Genomic DNA, 19,246 nt, shown 5'->3' with positions numbered 1-19,246 from the left:
CTCCGAGGACTCGAGTGAGTTCCCAAGAGTCCACTAGGCACGACGCCACTATATAAGTAGATAGTATTTCCTTAGATAGGAGCTTCGTGCTCAACTCAATACAGTATTTGTTATATACTAGTAACGTGTTACTTGAAGCCTTTGTGTCTGATCCCCTGCCTCCTCTGATAAGTAAACCTTTACGCAAGAGAACCTCTGTGTCTTCTATCGTTTAGAAGTCAGCGTTACATAGAGCCCGTAACAGTATATATATATAGTAGTTAGAATAGCTTCAATTATAAGAATATGCATTACAAAATTATCACTTCGGGCCCTACTGCTTCATGACTATATTTTCAGTTTATATTCTCTACCTACTGCCACGGATCCTACGGATATTGTTCCACAATTTATCACGTGCTTTCCTTTGGCCTTGTTTAAATGTTGTTCCAAATGCACCGCGCCGTTTAAGGGCCCATATTCTATACTCTACCTCTGGCATATTGTCGATGGAGGGATACAAACTGCATGAGATAATTAAATGGTACTTACATGCTAGTTCTTGAACGTCAGCGTCTTCGTCTGCACCCACTCTTCCAATCCCCCGCTTCCAAATCGGCCATACCCAGAGCTCTTCCAGCCCCCATGTGTAGGCTGCGCACTGGGTACTCACGAGTCGAGTAGTAGAATTTTTACTCACCCAGCTGAGTTACTCACTCATGTCCCGAGTATTGTCGAATGAGGATTACTCACTTGCTGAGTACCTAGTATGGGTCTTGGCAACTCAGTTATATCACGTGTTTGATTAGCCATTACTTATGTTAAAAACGGGGCGCGACTTCATTGATCAAGACGCCATAACTCCATAACTCCATTCCCATATTGTTGATGTCCTATTCCACACTATAACCTGTGGCCTTTAAGTACCGGGTTACCAGAAGGTTGCCAGAACTCATCTGACCTTCATTCCTGGGTGAGAGACATTTCCATCTATTAAGCCCACAGCTCCATGATTAAACATCATATCCTGCAAATGCTGAACCAATATCATATCCTTTGCCTGGATTGTCACTCTTTTTGCATGAATAACGAGGAGGTTTGTTACTATAACTGTTAGTATGTCCCTGTACTAGGATAGCAGATTGCTGGAAGCGAAGATTGGACTTGAAGTCTTCTGCGATTTCCCTAACAAGATGCTGGAATGGGAGCTTTGGGATAATTAGGCTAGTATCAAGTTGCTGTCTTCTGATATCGCGGAGAGCCTTGGTGCCTATAAGTTTATTAGAGAGTTCTGGTAATCCTCTGGTAATCCTCTTACCAGACTTTGCGCGGCGCGTGGCCTTCTGAGTGTAAGGACACAGGGCACCCAGCTCACAGTAATAGCATATGAGAGTGCGAGTCGGAGGCTAAACAGATGCTATCCTATAGGTCTACTACGAAGGATACAAAAAAGATGAAGGAGGAACCCCGTTGAGTCTGTTTCCTTGAGTATCCGAAACGGGCCCGACTCGGTTACTCCAACCCTAGCCCTGATCCTTCCACCGCAACAGGTCAGCATTGACCCTGAATCCTACACCCTTACCGTCCCCCACTATAGTGTAACTCGCTATGTGCTCCTCTACTGGTTCGAAACCACACCAAGTCAGATTTCATGCTTGTAGTGACCGTAACAGTTCTGAGACAGGTTCTTCGAGTATCTAGGTAAGGAGGCATCCTTACACTACCCCCCGTCTTAAGAGAGTGCTGACTCTGGTCAGCAAATTCAGTCGTCGCTGCGCCGTCTCCGGACGGAACAGGAGAGCATCCCTGCTCTCTTGGGGGAGTTGGTGGCTGCTGTGGGCAAACTGCCCACCGCTGCTGCTCCCGCAGTCGCTCCGACTCGGGGTGATGGAAGGAGGGAGGGGGAGGATGGGGAAGTTGGGGCGGCCTACGGGGCCTAGGTGGGGGAAGACCTTGTGTCGGAGGGGACTCGGGCCTGGCCCTTCGCGTGGGGTCACTTCGACCCTTCGTCTCTCATGGTGGTAGCCGCTTGTTGCGACGCCGGTGAGACGTTTGGGAAGGGTGACTCCCGCAAGGGTTACAGTGGTGAGTGTGCCCTGGCTCAGAGGGTATTTTAGCGTAGAGTCGCAGACAGCAACGACTCTGTTTCCTCCGCTTTGTCTTTTCCTCCGTAATCGTTTGTTCCCTTCCCGTCTCCCCTACCGTAACACCTCCGAGTAGTTCTTGAGATGGACCTGGTAAATCTGGGTATTCCGTATGAAACTCTCTGAGTTTCTGGGGAGAGTTCATGAAGTTTGACGCTGGGTACCTCTCCGGGTCCGGATCGTATCTGACCCAACTAACCCGGTATTGTAGTTGCTTCCGGCGGAGCCTTACGGCGAGGATCTTTTCCACTTCCCATTCCTCTATGCCGTCTATCACTTTGCTGCTAGGCTCAGGCAGATCCTGACCAGGTAGGGGGTTGTTCGGATCCTTCATGAGTACGTCTGGTGAGAACACATCGTGTATTTGCGAACCGGTAGGTAGTTCCAATCGAAATGCGTGCCCAATCCGTTCCGACACCGTATATGGTCCAACCCATTGTTGGCCCAGCTTGCGGCTAGGACGAGAGTTTTTCAAATTTTTGGTCGATAGGTACACTCTATCTCCTACGTCCCAGTCGATGGCCCTTCGGCGTCGATTCGCGTGCTTAGACATTTCCTCTTGTGCTTTGCCATGTTTTCCTTTGCGTGGACCCATGCAGTATGCATTCGGTCTGCCACCGCCTTGGCTTCCTCTCAGTTTAGGGTCTCCCGGGGGTTGGTGCTTTTCGGAGTGTTCCAATCCCAACTCGTACGCGGATCGGTTCCGTACTTGAGTCAGTAGGGGGTCATGCCAATGGATGCGTGGGGGAGTGTCATTTGCACGCGGTCCATTATGGGGATGAGTTCGCTCCAGTTATCCTGATAATGGGATACAAAGGGCCTCGGTCTCTGATCGATGTTCGGTTCATGATTTCCGTCTGCCCGTCGGTTTGCTTATGATAGGCAGTCGACAGCTTAACCTTAACGCCGATAATTCGACAGAAGTCTTGCCAAAAGGATGATACGAATTGGGGTCCGCGGTCACTTAAAATCGACTCCGGAGTGTGTCCGAATCGGTATATCCATTCGATGAACAATTGCGCCATCTGCCAGGCAGTTGTGGTTTTGTAGCAAGGTATTGTCACCGAACTCTTTCCGAGTCGGTCCATAAACACTAAGATGCTATCGTATCCATGCTTGTCCCTTGGGAACTCCTTGAAGTCCATGGTGAAGTGTTGCATAGGGTATTCGGGTACGGGTAGTGGGTGTAGAAATCCTTGTTGCTTAGTGACATTGGTGTGAGAAAGCCGGCATGTCACGCAGTTTCGTACATACCGCAAACAGTCTGCTTCCATCCTGACCCAATGATACTTTGGGGCGAGCAATTGGTAGGTTTTCCTGCCACTTGGATGTGCTGACGACACTTGATCGTGCGCTTCCCGGATCAGTTTCGTGCATAGGTCGGTGTGGCGATTCACACATAGGCGACCTTTGTACAGGAGGAGCTGGTCGTTCATCGCGAATCCGTCCGGTAGGGGCTGTGTCGCGCGAGTCTCAGTGAACGACTTCCCTGCTTCGCGGTAAGAACCTTGGTAGACATGAAATATTCCAGCGAACGGTGGTCAGTGTACACGTCGACTCGGTGGCGCACCGAAGCCAACTCGGGCCTCCATTTTCCGAAGGCCTTTACTATTGCGAATAGTTCCTTGTCGTGGATCTCCCAATTGATCTCATGTCCGGATAGGACATGACTGTAAAAGCTTACGGGGTACCATCGCTTGTCAGGGTGTTCTTGAGACAGGACACCAGCTACCACTCCATCAGAGGAGTCGGTCTCCAGCTTCGTAGGCAATTCGGGGTTGAAGTGGTGAAGTGCAATTCCTCGAACGTATCCTCACATTCGTCTGTCCACCGGAACGGCTCCGAGGGACTAGTGATGGTGCACCGGAGGTAGTGAGAACATAACCCAAGTATTTTGTCCTGGTGACGTTGAACTCGCATTTGTTCAAATCGGCTTGGAGTCCAGCTTCTCGGAGATGCTGTAGGACCTTATGCACATGCTCTATGTGTTCCGTAGGGTCCTCTGAATAGATTAGGATGTCGTCTAAGTATGCGGTAAAGAAGTCGTCGAAGTATTGCATCAGGACGTCATTCATATACCGCTGATAGGTTGCGGGACCGTTCGTCAGTCCAAATGGCAGCACTTTGCACTTATAGGATCCATAGTGAGTCCGAAAGGTCGTGTACTCTTCCGAGTCGGGGTGCATCCGTATATGATGGAAGGCTTGTCTGATATCTAGCTTCGTGAAGATTTTTGCTTTTGACACCCGTCCTAGTAGTTCGTCAATACGCGGGATGGGGTAGGGATCGTTCCGGGTGAGACCATTTAACTTCCGGTAATTGATGCAAAATCTTAATTTGCCATCCGCTTTCTTTACGAATAGGATAGGGGACGCGAAGGGGCTGTTGCTGTTGAGATGAATCCCTTTTCCAGCAGGTATTGCTTGGTAGCCTTAAGCTCTTCGGTGCCCTGTCGATATAACGGGGAGAAAGCGTTTGGTAAAGGGGCTTCGAGCTGTATCTTGTGGTCGTATATGCAGTGGGGGGGAATTCGATCTGATTCCAACTTCGAAAAGACATCGGTGTACTTCCGGTGCATATGCGGAAGCTTCTGCTGGATGAGGCAGAGCGTTTCTTCGTCCTCTACCAACTCCTTTTCATGAATGATCTGATCAATTTCGTAGATGCTAGTCTGAAAAAACTCAAGAGTCGTTTTGCATCATCTCGTGGTGGAAAGCATTTGCACTGATTTCGCATATGTGCATGGGCGTAAACCTCTGTACTAAGGTTTTCTGCGGTGGGGGAGAAACCTCCTGGTTTCGTAGTGGGTTCGGTGGAGTATCGGTGATCTCTTCGTAGTCGGAAGTTATCACTTTCATTTCCATCCAGCGTCCGCCTGCGCGGCGTCTGTCTTCGCGGTGGATTGCGGAATCCCGGCGATTCAGATCCGACTGGTATGCAGGATGTTTAATGGACGTTTCGCGTGAGTGGTAGGGCAAGGTGATCTCCTTGCTCCAGCTAGGAGTCGGTGGGTACTCCTTTGGCCATACTAACCGGCTCTTTGCAGAGTCAAGTAGTATTCGGAAGCAGCTGAAAAGCTTCTTCCCAATTATCACATCTTGTGCTCCAAGGTCCATGAGTACAAAGGGGCAGTTATATATCCGGCGTCCTTCGACTGTTAAGTGTAACCGAATATACTCCGATACGTGGCCTTGGATTTTGCGCTGAAATCCACGTATGGGTACAGAGTAGGGTAGTTTCCGTATGGGGCTCTGAAGCGCTTTCGACAGTCGTATTGCAAAAGGCTTGTTAAGGACGAGGTAGCCATTTGCTCCTGTGTCTGCTAGGGACTTAGTTTGCACCCCGAGTCCATTCATACTCAGGGTCGTGTTGACTAAGAACTGGGTGCCTCCGAGGAGTTCTAGTAAGTCTAGTCCTCGCAGGTCACATTTGCGTAGACCTAGGAAGGAGCCTTCTCCTAGGCCTCGTCATTTTCCTCGAGGGACGCATCCGATTGAAGTTCCACGGCTTCTTCCCATTGTTCTTCTGCCTCGGGGTCGTTACGGTCAATTTCCTTGATAGTAGCGTTCAGGGGGCATTTGTCCTGGAAATGGCCGGGCTTGCCACACTTGAAACAGTTTCCTGAGGGTGCAGGTACTGCGGTTCTCACACGTTCCGGTATGGCTGGCTTGGGGAGGAATGCAGTTCGGGTGAACAGAGCGGATGTGGCTCGAGTCGGCTTCGACGCCGACGCCTTTGCCGTATCCGTGGTACGTGTGGACGTCCTTGCGAAAGCGGGTAGCAGATTCAATTCGTTATTCCGGCGCCGTTCCTGATCGAAGGCAGTAAGTTCTCGTACCATGGTCTGGTAGTCTCCATTCCATTGGTTTTTGATGATAGCGACGCGGCTGCGGAATTGGAGAGTCAACTTGTTCCACATGTACTGAAACCATTCCGACTCGGAGACTTGTCCTGTGATAGCTGCACTTTGGAAACGAGCCTTGAACTCTGGGAAGGTTTCGCTAGCATGCCCCTTCTCTCCCATTTTCAGGTCGTCGAAGAGGTTCCTGGCCTGTTCCGTCTCGTTGCCTGTGAGGTAGTATGACCCTAGTAGATCCATCATCTCCTCAGCACTGCGGAATCCATGTGTAGCGGACAGGTATTAGGGCTCTAGTTAGGTCTTCGCCAGGCCGGTCGTAGTTCCCCATATCAACGCTCTTCTCGAGACGTCGGTAAGGTAGTGGTCCTCATTGACTACAAGTCAGTCCCGAACCGAAGCGCTCCATTGTAAGAAGGTATGTTCTACCCCATCGCTGAGAGGAAGGATTTTCTCAGAGATGGTTGATTTCTTATAGCGATTCGGAGGGTCCTCGGTGTGCATTCGTGATGACCCTGGAATCGAGGGAGAATGAGTGTTCCGAAGAGGCGGCAATTGAACTGTCTCGGGGGTGTTTCGTGTGCGAGGCGTTCGTTGCTCCGTAGCTTCGACTGTGGGTATGGGGGCGTCCACCGGTGGTGTGGACGGGATTCTGGTCTGGGATGCCGACAGGATAACTAGTAGATCCTTGACCTCCTGTATCTGTGCTTCGATGTGGGCCATTCGACTCGGGATGTCTTCGGATGGCACAGCGGTCATAGCTGCAGCGGTGGTTTGTCTGGTAGTCATTCTGGGCAGTTGACCGTCGTTGTCTTGGGGTATGTTTGATGTCGGCTTTTTCAACATATTGCCTTGGGTGTGTATCGGTACCGATACGAAAGAGCTTGACTTCCGGTAGCTCGTAGCTATCAACACTCTTGTCCACAATTTCCTCTGTGCTATGAGGGGGTTCTTAAGGATCTCGTATCCTATTTGGCACCAACGTGTCAGCGACTTTACCAGCTTGTTCTGAATAATCAAACCCTGATCCACTGGCTGTCCGTGAGATCTCTGGAATCACGGCTATTTGAAGTCGTCAGGTCTCTCCTCCGAAACGTCACCGAGTCGCAGTCGATGGTGTAACGGTAGTTCTCCTGAGTCGTTCCGGTGTGGGATATTATTGAAGTACAGCCGTCCCCGGCAGGCGCGATCTTTTTTGTATAATGTAAGGACACAGGGCACCCAGCTCACAGTAATAGCATATGAGAGTGCGAGTCGGAGGCTAAACGGATGCTATCCTATAGGTCTACTACGAAGGATACAAAAAAGATGATCGGGGAACCCCATGAGTCGATTGTCTCAAGTACCCGAAACCCATCCGACTCGGTTCCGACTCGGTTAGCCCACCCAAATGATCACATGTGACACTCCAGCTACCCAGAGTCTACTCCCTAGAATGAGAGACGAGAAGGCATCCTTACACCTGAGACATGTTTTATAACAAAGTCAAAACCTCCTAGTTGTTCAGACCACCTTGCTTGTCGTCGATTGAGCTGTTTAGTGGTTGTAAAGGTCAAGAGATTTGAATGGTCACTGTAAATAGTGATAGGATAGTTTGCCCCTTCAAGGTAGCATCTCCAATGCTTTAGAGAACATACTATGGCAAGCAGTTCCTTGTCTGTAATGGGATAGTTTTGTTCGGCTGCTGATAGCTTTCTTGAGTAAAATGCCACAGGCTGTAGCTCTTCTTGTTTGTCCTTTGGAGCTTGGTATAAGATTCCAGAAATAGCAAAATCTGAGGCATCTGTCTCAAGAGTGGCAAGTTTCAAGGGGTTAAAGTGTAGTAACATTTTCCCTTCTTTGAATTCTCCTTTAAGAGCATCGAAAGCATCTTGCTGTGTCTTATCCCAGTGATTCAAAGTGTCCTTGTGAAGTAATTGAGTAAGGGGTAAAGCCAAGGATGTATATCTTGGTATAAACCTCCTGTAATAGTTGGCAAACCCAAGGAAAGACTGAACCTCTTTAATGCTGGAAGGAATAGGCCACGTTTGTACTGCTTTTGTCTTTTCAGGGTCCATCTGAATGCCTTCTGTTGAAATTCTATGTCCTAAGAAATCAACTTGAGACATATGGAAAAGACATTTCTCAAGTTTGCAAAAGAGTTGTGCTTGAGATAGCTTCTCTAAGACTTGTCTAACATGTAAAACATGCTCTTGAGTGTCTAAAGAGTATATAAGAATGTCGTCTAAGTAGGCAACAACAAAGATATCCAAGTAAGGTCTTAGAATATCATTCATGAGAGCTTGGAAAGAAGCAGGTGCATTGGCAAGCCCAAAAGGCATTACCTGGTATTCAAAATGACCATAGCGTGTTCTGAATGCTGTCTTCCACTCATCACCTTCTTTGATGCGTATCAGGTTATAAGCTCCCCTGAGATCTAACTTGGTAAAGATCCTTGCTGAAGAGAGCCTATCCATGAGCTCAGGGATAAGGGGTAAAGCATATCTGTTTTTAACAGTGACTACATTAAGGCCCCTATAATCAACACAGAGATGCAAGGAGCCATCTTTCTTCTTGACAAAGAGAATGGGAGCTGCTGCTGGTTAGGAAGAAGGTCTGATAAAGCCAGAACTAAGGTTCTCATCTAGGTATTCTCTGAGAGTTTTCAGCTCTAATTCAGATAGAGAGTAGATAGGGCCGTAGGGAGGCATTGAGCCTTCTGCGAGTGTTATCTCATGGTCATAAGGCTGGTGCTTTGGCAGAATTGATGCCTTTGCCTTGTCAAAAAGATGTTGGTAGTCTTGGTATGCTAAAGGCAAAATGACCTCCTGAGATGATTTCTCCAAATCTGAAGTAGCTGCTATCTCCAGGACAGGTTGGAAAGGTTTAAACCATATCAGAGATGATATATCGTCCATAGTTTGGTCAAAATCCTTGATCTGGGACAAGTCTGAGTCTTAGACCTGAATAGGGGTAACTGAGGCTTGAAGGGTTTTTTCAGTATTGAGCTCAGGATTTGAGCTAAACCCAAGCGATAAATGCTTCCAATTGATAGTTGGATCATGCCTTTGAAGCCATGGAAGACCTAGGATGACTGGGTACTTCATTGGTATAACATCTAAAGAGATGGTGTCTGAAAATGTTGATTTTCCTAGGGGAATCTCAAGTTTGAGTACTGGGGTGTTGCAGGTAATGGAACCTGAACTGATAGGAGTTCCATCAATGACTCGGAGCAACTCTGGAGTGCGTTTGGGAATTGTAGGTAACTGGTGTGTCAAGATGAGGTCTTGAGATATAAAGTTGCCTGTTGCCCCTGAGTCTATCATAGCCCTTGTAGATAACACCTGTTGTTTGAAATGGAGTTGAAGAAGGATTAACAGGTGTGTGAAACTCTGAGAAAGCACCATCGACACATCTTTGTTGTCTAGGGGAGAAGTCGTAGTCTCAGTTGAAGTTGTGCCTGGTGGGGATTTTTCAAGTTTTTCAGGAATAGCAGCTGTGACTGTGTCTGAGGCTGCTATATGTTTTGAATCAGCACTCCCCCGTGCTGAATAGCACTCCTGAATTCTGTGTCCCCCTTTGCCACAGTATAAACAAAGGTTGTCCATTCTGTGTTTTCTTTCTTGAGGAGTAAGTTTACCCCTTTTCAGTTTTTGAGGGCTTCTTGTAGGCTGAGGTGCTGGATTTGCTGTAGATCTCTTTATAGAGGCATCTAAGTCCATAGGTTCAGGTGCTGAGTCCTTAGCAGTTGGTGTAGAGGTGTAATTGTTGAAATTTCTTGTTGGATGCCAGTCTTGGTTCTTCTCCTTTCTTCTTTCAAAAAGCCTATCATCAAGTCTGACAGCTTTCTCTATAAGCGTTTTATGTGAATCGTGACTGTCAACTATCAATAGTCGAGTCTCATTACATGATGAGTACGCTGCTGAATGTTGAATAAAGTGGTGTAGATATTGAATTCCAACCACATCATTCGTATATCCACTGTCATTAATGATTACAAGAGCGTCAGGCTCAAGATTATCATACCATGACTCCATATGAAGCTTTCCTGGTAATATAATACACTCAGGAAGTGCATATCCTTCAGCATTTATAGCTTCGATGACAGTAACAGAGAGTCGATTATCAGGATTATCTACAATCCACTTTGTACATTAGTATTGAACTCTTGAATAGAGTTAACTTACCTGCTTTACTCCGACTGGTACAATTACATCTGTAGACCGATAGCATCCAATCATGTAACCTGTCTCATCAAAGTTCCAGAGATTGCATGGCTTGATATTATATTTTGTAATAATCGCATTATACTTCATAAAGAAGTCCTCGAAATTTGACCGATTCTGGGCTTGCTTTCGCTGAGTATTTAATGCCTTCGTACGAATAGAGTGGAATTCAGGGTGGGCTTTAAGGAACTGTTGAAGCCAGCGTCAAGAGGGCAGCTCTTTGCCTGGTCGCAAGTCTGCGACAGCTTGTAGCAGCGTACTCCGATTTGCAGGAATACTACGCTCAAGTTGGTCATGTATAAATTGGCAAATTGCAGCATCTTGTGCAGTCAGTTCTCCGAGGCTGGTCTTCAGTTGAGAGGATCGAAGCCTCTGGTTCATCGCCTTGTGATTTCGCAGCGTTTACTAGCCAGCCAAAAAGCTTGGAAATACGTGAAGGTGATACCATATGAGACATGGTTGATCCTTTATGCACCCCGGATTTTCAGTTGGTGCTCAGAGGCTTCTGACTCTGGTATAAAGATACTTGTCGTCTGTATAAACTTTATAATTCGCGGTCAATTCAAGCGAATCTCAGCCTCAGATTGAAGAGTAAGCGGGGGCCAATCTCCTCATCCTCAATTCGAGTAACCGTGCACCCATCGCTCTGATGTAGATACCAAGCAACGCCCACAGCAATCGCGTAGGGCGTGATGATACAGCTTTATTTCCTGGAGTTTTTCTCCCTTCCCACCCATACATTAGCCGTTAAATAATACAGTATAACATCTAACCAATCCAGACACATTTGGTGAAGCTCAGATATACACCTGCCAAGCCAAGCAACACCGTACCATTAATCCCCCTACTCCTCGCCCGGAGCCACAACCTTAACGCTCTTCTTCCTATCCACGGGAAAACCCGACCCCAACGTCCCCCTAACCTGCTCCACCGCGCGACTAATCCTGATCTCCATATCATCGCGCCGAACACGGCCACTAATACTAACCCTTTTCCCCCTCGTCCCCTCCTTAACAAGCTTACTCAACTCGCTGTCCCGCACAGCTGCCTTGCCCACCATCCACTCATCCCGCCAGCGGCCCGGAAGACAGGGATGTAGACACCCCTCCATCGGACAACATCCATCACTGGCATCCGAGCCTTCCAGCGTCGGTGGTCCCGAGTGCCACGCCCGCAGACAGACACTGTGCCCACCGTGTCCACAGCCCTGACACCACCACCACAACTTCCCAGCCGGTTGCGCCTTGACCTCCTTCCCGCCTCCCGGCGACGTTTCATCGCCGTCGAATTCCAATTCTGCGACTTCCGGCTCCTCCTGCTGCCGGCAAACCGTGCACCCGTCTAGATAAGTCCTGCACCGCTCGCAGCGGAGTAGCCGCTTGCCAACTTCAAGTTTCTCGTCTTTTCGGAGAGCTCGCCGACACGTCTGGCAGAAATACCCAATGTCCATGCCCCATTTTGCCTGGCCCTGGCCGTAGACGGTTGGGTAGGTGGGATATGATAGCTTGCGGAGTAGCGCCGCCTCTGTGAAGAGCAGCATGCTCTGTAGGCGATTCTGATACTGGCAGAGGATGGCAGGAGCTTGTAACTCGTCGATGGTGCCCGGGAGCAAGTGGGGGAGAAGAAGGAGCACCATCACGGCCGCGTTGAGTGAGGTTGTTTGAGTTTCGAAGGTGATGGTGCGCGGGATAAGAAGATGGGGGTCGATCGCAGCTGGGGTAAACGATGGGTCGCTGCGTTGGGGGACGAAATCAATATCAAGGATTTCGGGGGATGAAAGGTCGACGGCCTCGAAGGATTCTGCGACAGAATCGAGGTCTTGCGAGTGAATAGATATAATTTCGTCTTCTGACTGAGTATCCGAGTTTTCAGAGATCTTGCTTTCATCAGTAGATGGCAAAGAGGGCTGTTCAAGAGGAAATGGTGTAGGCGTTTGAGACCGGTGGTTACTGTGCCCACTTCTGGGTGGTAAGCTATCATCAGGTATGCTGCTATCTTTGGAATTAAAGCTCTCCGCATTTTGTCGCTCTAACGCTGGGTCGCTGCTCTCCCAACTTGCATATTGCTCGGATGGTTCCTTATGTTGAAACCGGCGGCCAACTGAGTCGGAGGCAAACGACAACCTCAACTGCGAATCACCGGACGTGGAAAACATCTGGAAGCTCTCGTTTGAATCATGACGTAGCATTCCCCCAGGGTGTGCTGTGGAGCCATCGCCAGGAAAGCCACCGTCTAGACGTAGTGGGGCCTTCCGTGGTGGGACAACAATACTGGTGGGGGGCGTGTTCGCAATAGCATCCAAATCGTAAAAGTCGTAGCCCGCTTCGTATGCGGATGCGTCGGAACATTTCCTACTCGAGAAATTACTTTGATCGGCCGGGGAGTGAGCTGCCTCCGGAAGGCTAAACACTTCCGAGTCGAAAGTTGGGAGCGGCTTCTGTGTCGTGGTATCCAAAATCAACGAATCTCTTATTGGCCTCGCGAGCGGAGTAGTCATCGTCGATGTACTCTCCTCCTCTGCCATTATACTCCTTGTGATAGAGCTAATATGACCTTCTTTTCGGTTCACAAGTGACTTTGACCGTGACCGTTTCGTCGGTGTCTTATCTACACGTATCCGGTGTCGTCCCCAGGTTTGCCTATCCTTCGTCTGTTGCTCTTCAATTGTCGCCTGGCTAGCTTTATTTTTTTCAGCCTCAACCAGGCGAAGTTCTCGATGATACTTCGCTCTTCTAATAAGGAGTAAACTTATAGAATAGGAGAGAACTTTCCAGGTCTGGGATAGACGGTATTGGCCAACTAGCTCCGCGGCTCGGGCAAAAGTCTCCATAATGGAGGCCATGCGCTCATGAATAGGAGCGCGCTTTGGCCCAGCAGACCCGGCATCTTGTAGATCCTTGGCAATCCGTTGCAAATAAGCGCTTGAGAGAAACTTGAATACATCTCGATGCACAGCAGACGGCGCATGGCCAATCGCCATCGTTTGCGATGGCTTGTATGGCCCTGTAACTTTGATGGACTCTTCCAATTTCATCACAGCTGCCATATCTCCTGCTGACGGCGGGGTAGTACTGAGAGGTGTAGCAGATCTTGTGTTATGATGGCGTTGATGTTTCTTGCTTGGCTTTAATTTCGGGCCTAAGAAGCTTCCTGCCGTGTCTTCTTCTGAGTCGCTACGGCTGATGCTGAGCTTACCTGAGGGGCTTTGGCTTGTCATTGACAGCCTTGCTCTAACGGGCTTTTCGCTCGTCCCTGAATTAACATGCCGCGAACGGCCTCGCCGCTCTTCTAACAATATCAACACTTCGCCTGATGGGGAGAAATCAAACGTTGACAAGCTTCGTTGGTCAATAACTTTTGGCGCGAATGCAATGTCACTCTGCCTGAAATCTCCTTCCCTGGTCACCGTCCACAGAATATCTGTATGTTGCCACTTCAAGGCTGTGGGCGATGTTTCAAAGCTGGAAATTTCCTTAAACGGTAGTCCTGGGCGAGCAATGTCCCATATTTGTACCGTGGACTTTTGAGTCTTCAAAGAATTCACATCGTCGTAGACGACCGCAACTTGGGCAGCTCTTTGAGCTTGCGCAGTCGATGGCCATGACGGCGGCCTCCAGGACACAATAGACACTGGTGCCGGAGTTGCAAAAGAATACTTGGGCTTTTGCCTCTTCTCAGCATTCCTTGATAGGTCCCATATGTAGCATTGCTGATCCAATCCACCACTGACTATGTGTTCGCCATCGGAATGCCAGGAAAGCGTCATGCAGGCGCCATCATGCGCATTGATCTTCAGAAGAGGGGCCTTCTGGTTGCGTGTGTCCCAATGTTGTATTGTTCCTGACACCGTTGCGCATGCGAATTCGAATCCTCGCGTTGGGTTCCATGTTACATCCCGTACTGGGTCTGCATTAGATTTGAATACAGCTCTGCTGATAAATGTCAAGTTGCTGCGCCCTGTTGGAGCTTTTATATCGAAGAACCTGACGGTCCCATCCTGGCTGGCAGAGAGCAGCAGGTTCGCTCTGAAAGGATTTATCGACAGCTTATGGACCTGGCGCTGATGCTCTTTTATGCGGCCAACTTCGAGGCCGCTGCCTATGCGATTGAGATCGTATATTGTGACCCTTCCATTTGCCGATGCCGTCACTATCGAGCTGTCAATCTCGCCATGGCCCCAACGCACGGCTCCAATCTTCAGCTGGTCGGTCAGGCCCTCGCCAGGAATGGCAATCGCTGCGCGCAGATCCGTCTGCTCCTCGATTTTCGGGCCCTCGATCTTTAGGGTCTTAAAGACCTCGTCTCCCGCTATTACGGCATAATTGCCAGATGGGGAGATGTCGACGCAGGTAAGCGGCGACCCGGTAGAATGGGTGGCATCCTGGGAGAAGTCGGGCCTCTGCAATTCTCTGGTGGTACGCGCATCATACGTGATTGCCGGCTCGGAGATGTGGTCATTCGTAGGCTGACCAAGGAGCCTCTTGATGATCTTCCCCTGGACCATTGTTGCGCAACATGTCTAACCTCTCACGGAGGCATTTCTGGTGCGATCAGAGCGCGGTTGAAATATCTGGGTATGTCGTCTCGGGTGCAGCCGTGTGAAGTCGCCCTTGCACTGTTCCCATGCGCATATTCGCCGATACCCAGGCTGTCTTGGGTATACTGAGAGCTATGAACGACAAACTACGTACTGTACCTCCCGCGATGTTGATGTTGCCTCACCCGGCGGGAAGGCTGAGAAGGCTAGCCAATCACAAGGCTGACATTACACCTGAGACCCACGGACCATATTTCATGACAGCCGTGTCAAATGCGATTGGGAACATCCGTCAGCCAATGGGCGGACAGGACGTAAAAGGGCCGTCTCCCTCTCGAAACAGACCTGTGTGTTTACAATCTGCACGAATCGAATCGTTAACACTCAACGAAACTCTATGGGCGTCACTTTATCTCGGCGTAGGCATCTGATAGGTATATTATGGACATATTGTCACCCTTGGCGGCCATAACTGGCTCAAACGGCGCCGGGGAGTCTCCGCGTCGCATGTTCTTACTCCTGAACTGACTGTTCCTGGCGGCTTCATTCGCAACATGGGCTGCATTGGGTCTCCAGTGACGATTGGCAATGATTGAATGGGAGAGGCCCCTCTTCCCCAACGAACGATAAGTATGAATCTACCCGCATTCTTATTCAGAGCTGGAGAAGGTCTCTATATATATGTAGGCCTATATCTTATGTTTCCTATCCCCATGTCTCATAAACCGACCTCTTTCCCTTCTCTCTCTTGCGTTGTTCAGCACCTCCACACATTCTCACAAAATCAACCTGTGATATTACGAAGGAATTCATAACTCTCAGCTTTCTCTATCCCTACTCGGCTGTTATTCTCTCCGCCGCAAAGCCAAACTGTTGCGACAGATACCGCGCGTTGCGTGTCGAGTTCGAAAGCTCTTTGTCATATCTCAGTCAACAAATCGCAAACACTAACTCAGACATCTCCGTCAGAGACAGACGGCATTCTTTTTTTTTACCACGGGGAATCTTACGAATTAGTACTACTCCTGACTCCCATCTGGTAACGCCCGCTAAAATCAAGCTTGTCAGCAAGCGACCTGTGCTCGCCGTCGGGACCAAGTTCATTGCTCTCGACTATCTTTCCTCTTGGCCTGCCTCACTTCACTTCTCACAGCGCTGTTAATCAGCACGGGGCGCAACATGATTTCTCCTTTCTCCCCCACCAGCCTCTCTCTTCTTTTCCTCGCCACAACTGCGCAGGCCGCGTCTTCCATATCTCTGGGGGGGAATTTTCAACAACTACCGTTCGGAATCACTGGCGAATGTCGAACGGTATACAACCGCCCGATTGAGGGCTGCGGCGCACGAGACTTTCAGGCTGGCGGCGCATGTTCCGTAGCATGCGTTGCATCGCTCGAGAGCATATCCAACACTCTCAACACCGTCTGCCCTGGCGTCATAGTTGATAGTCGGACGCTTCTTGGCCGCATCTTCCAGAACATGCTCATCGCATCCGTCTGTAACGGAATGGAGGTGCCAACGCAGTCAACGGCACCGACTGAAGTTGCTACAAAGCCGACGGATACATCTGCGCCAACAACGACGTCGCAAAAACATCCGCAAAGTACAACTGCCGAGGCACCAACTACTACTACCTCTGAAGCACCAAAGTCCTCAGTTCTTGGCATTGGCGACCCTGATCCAACATCAGAATCAACAACACAGCCAACAACAGAATCAACAACAGAGCCAACAACAGAGTCGATACCGGAGTCAACAACTTCCGAGACACAGGCGTCGCAGACTACAAATTGGAATAAACAGGACGAGCCTAGCGGCCGATCAAGACAGCAGCAACAGATCGACGCTAATAAGTTCTCAGGTGGAGGGAGCCCATTCGATAACATTGTTGCGGATGGTGGAGCAGTACATCCGGGAAGCGGTCTGATGATGAGCCTGGCCGGAGCGATATTGGCAGCAATAATACTGGTCTGATAAGCTCAGTGTTATTATTCGGAATTGTAAGGTTCTTTGGGCGTTCTTGGGTCGGAGTTGGAAATACAACCTACTGTATAATAACGAGAAGCCGAGGTCTAATCGCGGTGCATCAGCTCAGCTTATGCTGGTCGATGGATCTCGCGGGAACAGAAGACACAGAGGTGTACTCTTGGGTATGAAAACGCTCCCTGGCATGTCATAGTATATGATGTATGGATTTGTGGAACAGATCGCAGTGGACGGGGAGAGACGTGTAAATAGCTGGGTTTGTCAGGTAGCTGTGCTCGGATATTACAATTCAAATAATACAGGCTACAATGCAGCGCAATTCCCAAATTTGGAGGCTAGACTCAGTATTTCAAATTATCAGATGCCGCGGCTTCTGTGGGACCCCGTTCGAGAATTCGATGGGCAATTTTATCAAAGCTGGTATGTCAGCACAATCGAAAATGTGTCACGTGATAAAGGCCGAGACGCTCGAAAAGTATCCGCTGGTTCGGCGACTGTTTGTTTTTCCACATAGACTAACTTTAACTTAACTTACCCCAGATAATTTATTATAAACCAGCCTTTACCCATACTTTCTATAAGTTACCCGCCAACGCGCTCTACTTTTACTTCTCGTCAAATCACTAAGTGACCTCACTAATTGACCTCTACCCCCACCAAAAACTTTCCTTCCCCTCACCACCCGCCCACCTCGCGATCTCGACACATCGCCGAACCCCGTCTCAAAACCTCACCCACGAAAAATCAAGCAAACTGTTTTCCTCCGCCTTCCGCCGCTCCGCCAATCTCCTCAGAAGTAGCTCGGGACTCCCTCTCGTCGCCGCAGCTTCCCTCACGAAACAGAAGTCCACCGCGCCCGCGCCCGTCTTCGCTCGCTCGCGCACGATGCACAGCAAGGTCGTCATCATCGGCTCCGGCCCCGCCGCACACACGGCGGCCATCTACCTCGCGCGCGCGGAGCTCAAGCCCGTGCTGTACGAGGGTATGATGGCGAATGGTATTGCTGCTGGAGGACAGCTCACCACCACTACCGATGTCGAGAACTTCCCCGGTTTCCCTAACGGTATTGGCGGCATGGCGTTGATGGTGCGTGGTCCCCTAACCCTCGTTGTATGAAGTTCGCACAGAATATAAGCTAACATATCGATCGCAGGAGAACATGCGCAAGCAATCCGAGCGCTTTGGCACAGAAGTCGTCTCCGAAACGGTCGCCAAGGTCGACCTCTCTTCGCGCCCATTCAAATACTGGCTCGACTACGCAGAGGACGCCGAGCCCCATACCGCCGACGCCCTGATCATCGCAACCGGTGCATCAGCGCGCCGTCTCGATCTCCCTGGAGAGGACAAATACTGGCAGAACGGTATCTCGGCATGCGCAGTGTGCGATGGTGCCGTGCCCATCTTCCGCAACAAGCCGCTGGTCGTGATTGGCGGTGGAGATTCGGCTGCTGAGGAGGCGCTCTTCCTGACCAAGTACGGTAGCCATGTTACCGTGCTGGTTCGCAAGGACCACCTGCGCGCGAGCAAGACGATGGCGAAGAGGCTGTTGGCGAACAAGAAGGTTACCGTGCGCTTTAACAGCGTTGGTGGCGAGGTGACGGGTGATGACCGTGGACTTATGTCGCATATGATGGTGAAGAACGTGGTGACTGGCGAGGAGGAGAAGTTGGAGGCGAACGGACTTTTCTACGCCGTTGGCCACGACCCAGCAACTGCGCTGATCAAGGGACAGCTCGAGACGGATGCGGAGGGTTACCTAGTGACCAAGCCAGGAACGAGTTATACCAACAAGGTTGGTGTTTTCGCGGCTGGTGACGTGCAGGATAAGCGTTACAGACAGGCCATTACGAGCGCGGGAAGCGGATGCATCGCGGCGCTGGAGGCGGAGAAGTACATCAGTGAGCTTGAGGATGGAGAGCACCTGCCGCTGGAGGAAGAGGAGAAGGGCGCGAAGAAGGGTGTGACCGATGCGGCGCCAGAGTACAGGACGAACCCGCTGTTGTAGATGATGGTGGACGGGATGGATATTGACTAGATACAACATAGACTACGCTGACTTTTCTTGGCAGCAGCGATAAAAATGTACATGATTTTAGATCCTACCATGGTTTCTTATTCCAACGTACGTGCCTAGAGCTTAAATTATAAGTTTTATCAAATATTTGCCCACTAGATATGCGCCTACTGTACGGAGGTGGCTAGTGAAAGTAGTCGGCAGGTGGGCTCTAAGGCCGACAGAAGCGCTATGGCTTATGTAGTATTATGGGCCATAATTCCCGTACGTGCGAGAGGCACGAGGATTCAATTACAATTAATTAAGGGTCATTATGTAGGGTGGTGTTATGGTAGTATGTAGTAATAGTCAATTCTGGTGGTTTGTAGGCAACTCACTTGTGTGGGCAACTCGGCTTGTGAAATACGTTATAATTTTTGTTATATAATTCCCGCGCTGCTCTCACGTTTCTAGACACCACCATGACTAGAGTCTCTGTCCATTGCTCTCTATTAGAAGCATTGTAGTTGTTTTTAATATCCATGG

The 19,246-nt window shown here is 49.6% G+C and overlaps 3 protein-coding genes across 3 annotated transcripts; 2 read left to right on the top strand and 1 right to left on the bottom strand.

Annotated features, from left to right (window-relative positions):
• Positions 1-10,075: 10,075 nt before the first annotated feature.
• Positions 10,076-14,847, bottom strand: RTC1 (SEA (Seh1-associated) complex subunit). The gene has a single exon (XM_024470108.1). It carries the CDS (start codon positions 14,686-14,688, stop codon positions 11,029-11,031), a length of 3,660 nt encoding a protein of 1,219 aa, XP_024323596.1. The 5' UTR covers positions 14,689-14,847; the 3' UTR covers positions 10,076-11,028.
• A 247-nt stretch (positions 14,848-15,094) lies between these two features.
• Positions 15,095-16,965, top strand: VC83_06510 (uncharacterized protein). Its single transcript, XM_024470107.1, has 2 exons — positions 15,095-15,737; positions 15,790-16,965. The coding sequence occupies exon 2, from the start codon at positions 15,901-15,903 to the stop codon at positions 16,693-16,695; it is 795 nt and encodes a 264-aa protein (XP_024323708.1). The 5' UTR covers positions 15,095-15,737; positions 15,790-15,900; the 3' UTR covers positions 16,696-16,965.
• TRR1 (thioredoxin-disulfide reductase) lies at positions 16,966-18,950 on the top strand. Its single transcript, XM_024470106.1, has 2 exons — positions 16,966-17,793; positions 17,861-18,950. The coding sequence occupies exons 1-2, from the start codon at positions 17,593-17,595 to the stop codon at positions 18,710-18,712; spliced, it is 1,053 nt and encodes a 350-aa protein (XP_024323578.1). The 5' UTR covers positions 16,966-17,592; the 3' UTR covers positions 18,713-18,950.
• Positions 18,951-19,246: the final 296 nt, after the last annotated feature.

The sequence above is a fragment of the Pseudogymnoascus destructans genome (assembly GCF_001641265.1).
Source record: "Pseudogymnoascus destructans isolate 20631-21 unplaced genomic scaffold scaffold_12, whole genome shotgun sequence".
Taxonomy (NCBI): domain Eukaryota; kingdom Fungi; phylum Ascomycota; class Leotiomycetes; order Thelebolales; family Thelebolaceae; genus Pseudogymnoascus; species Pseudogymnoascus destructans.
This window is presented reverse-complemented; position numbering and strand designations above follow the sequence as displayed.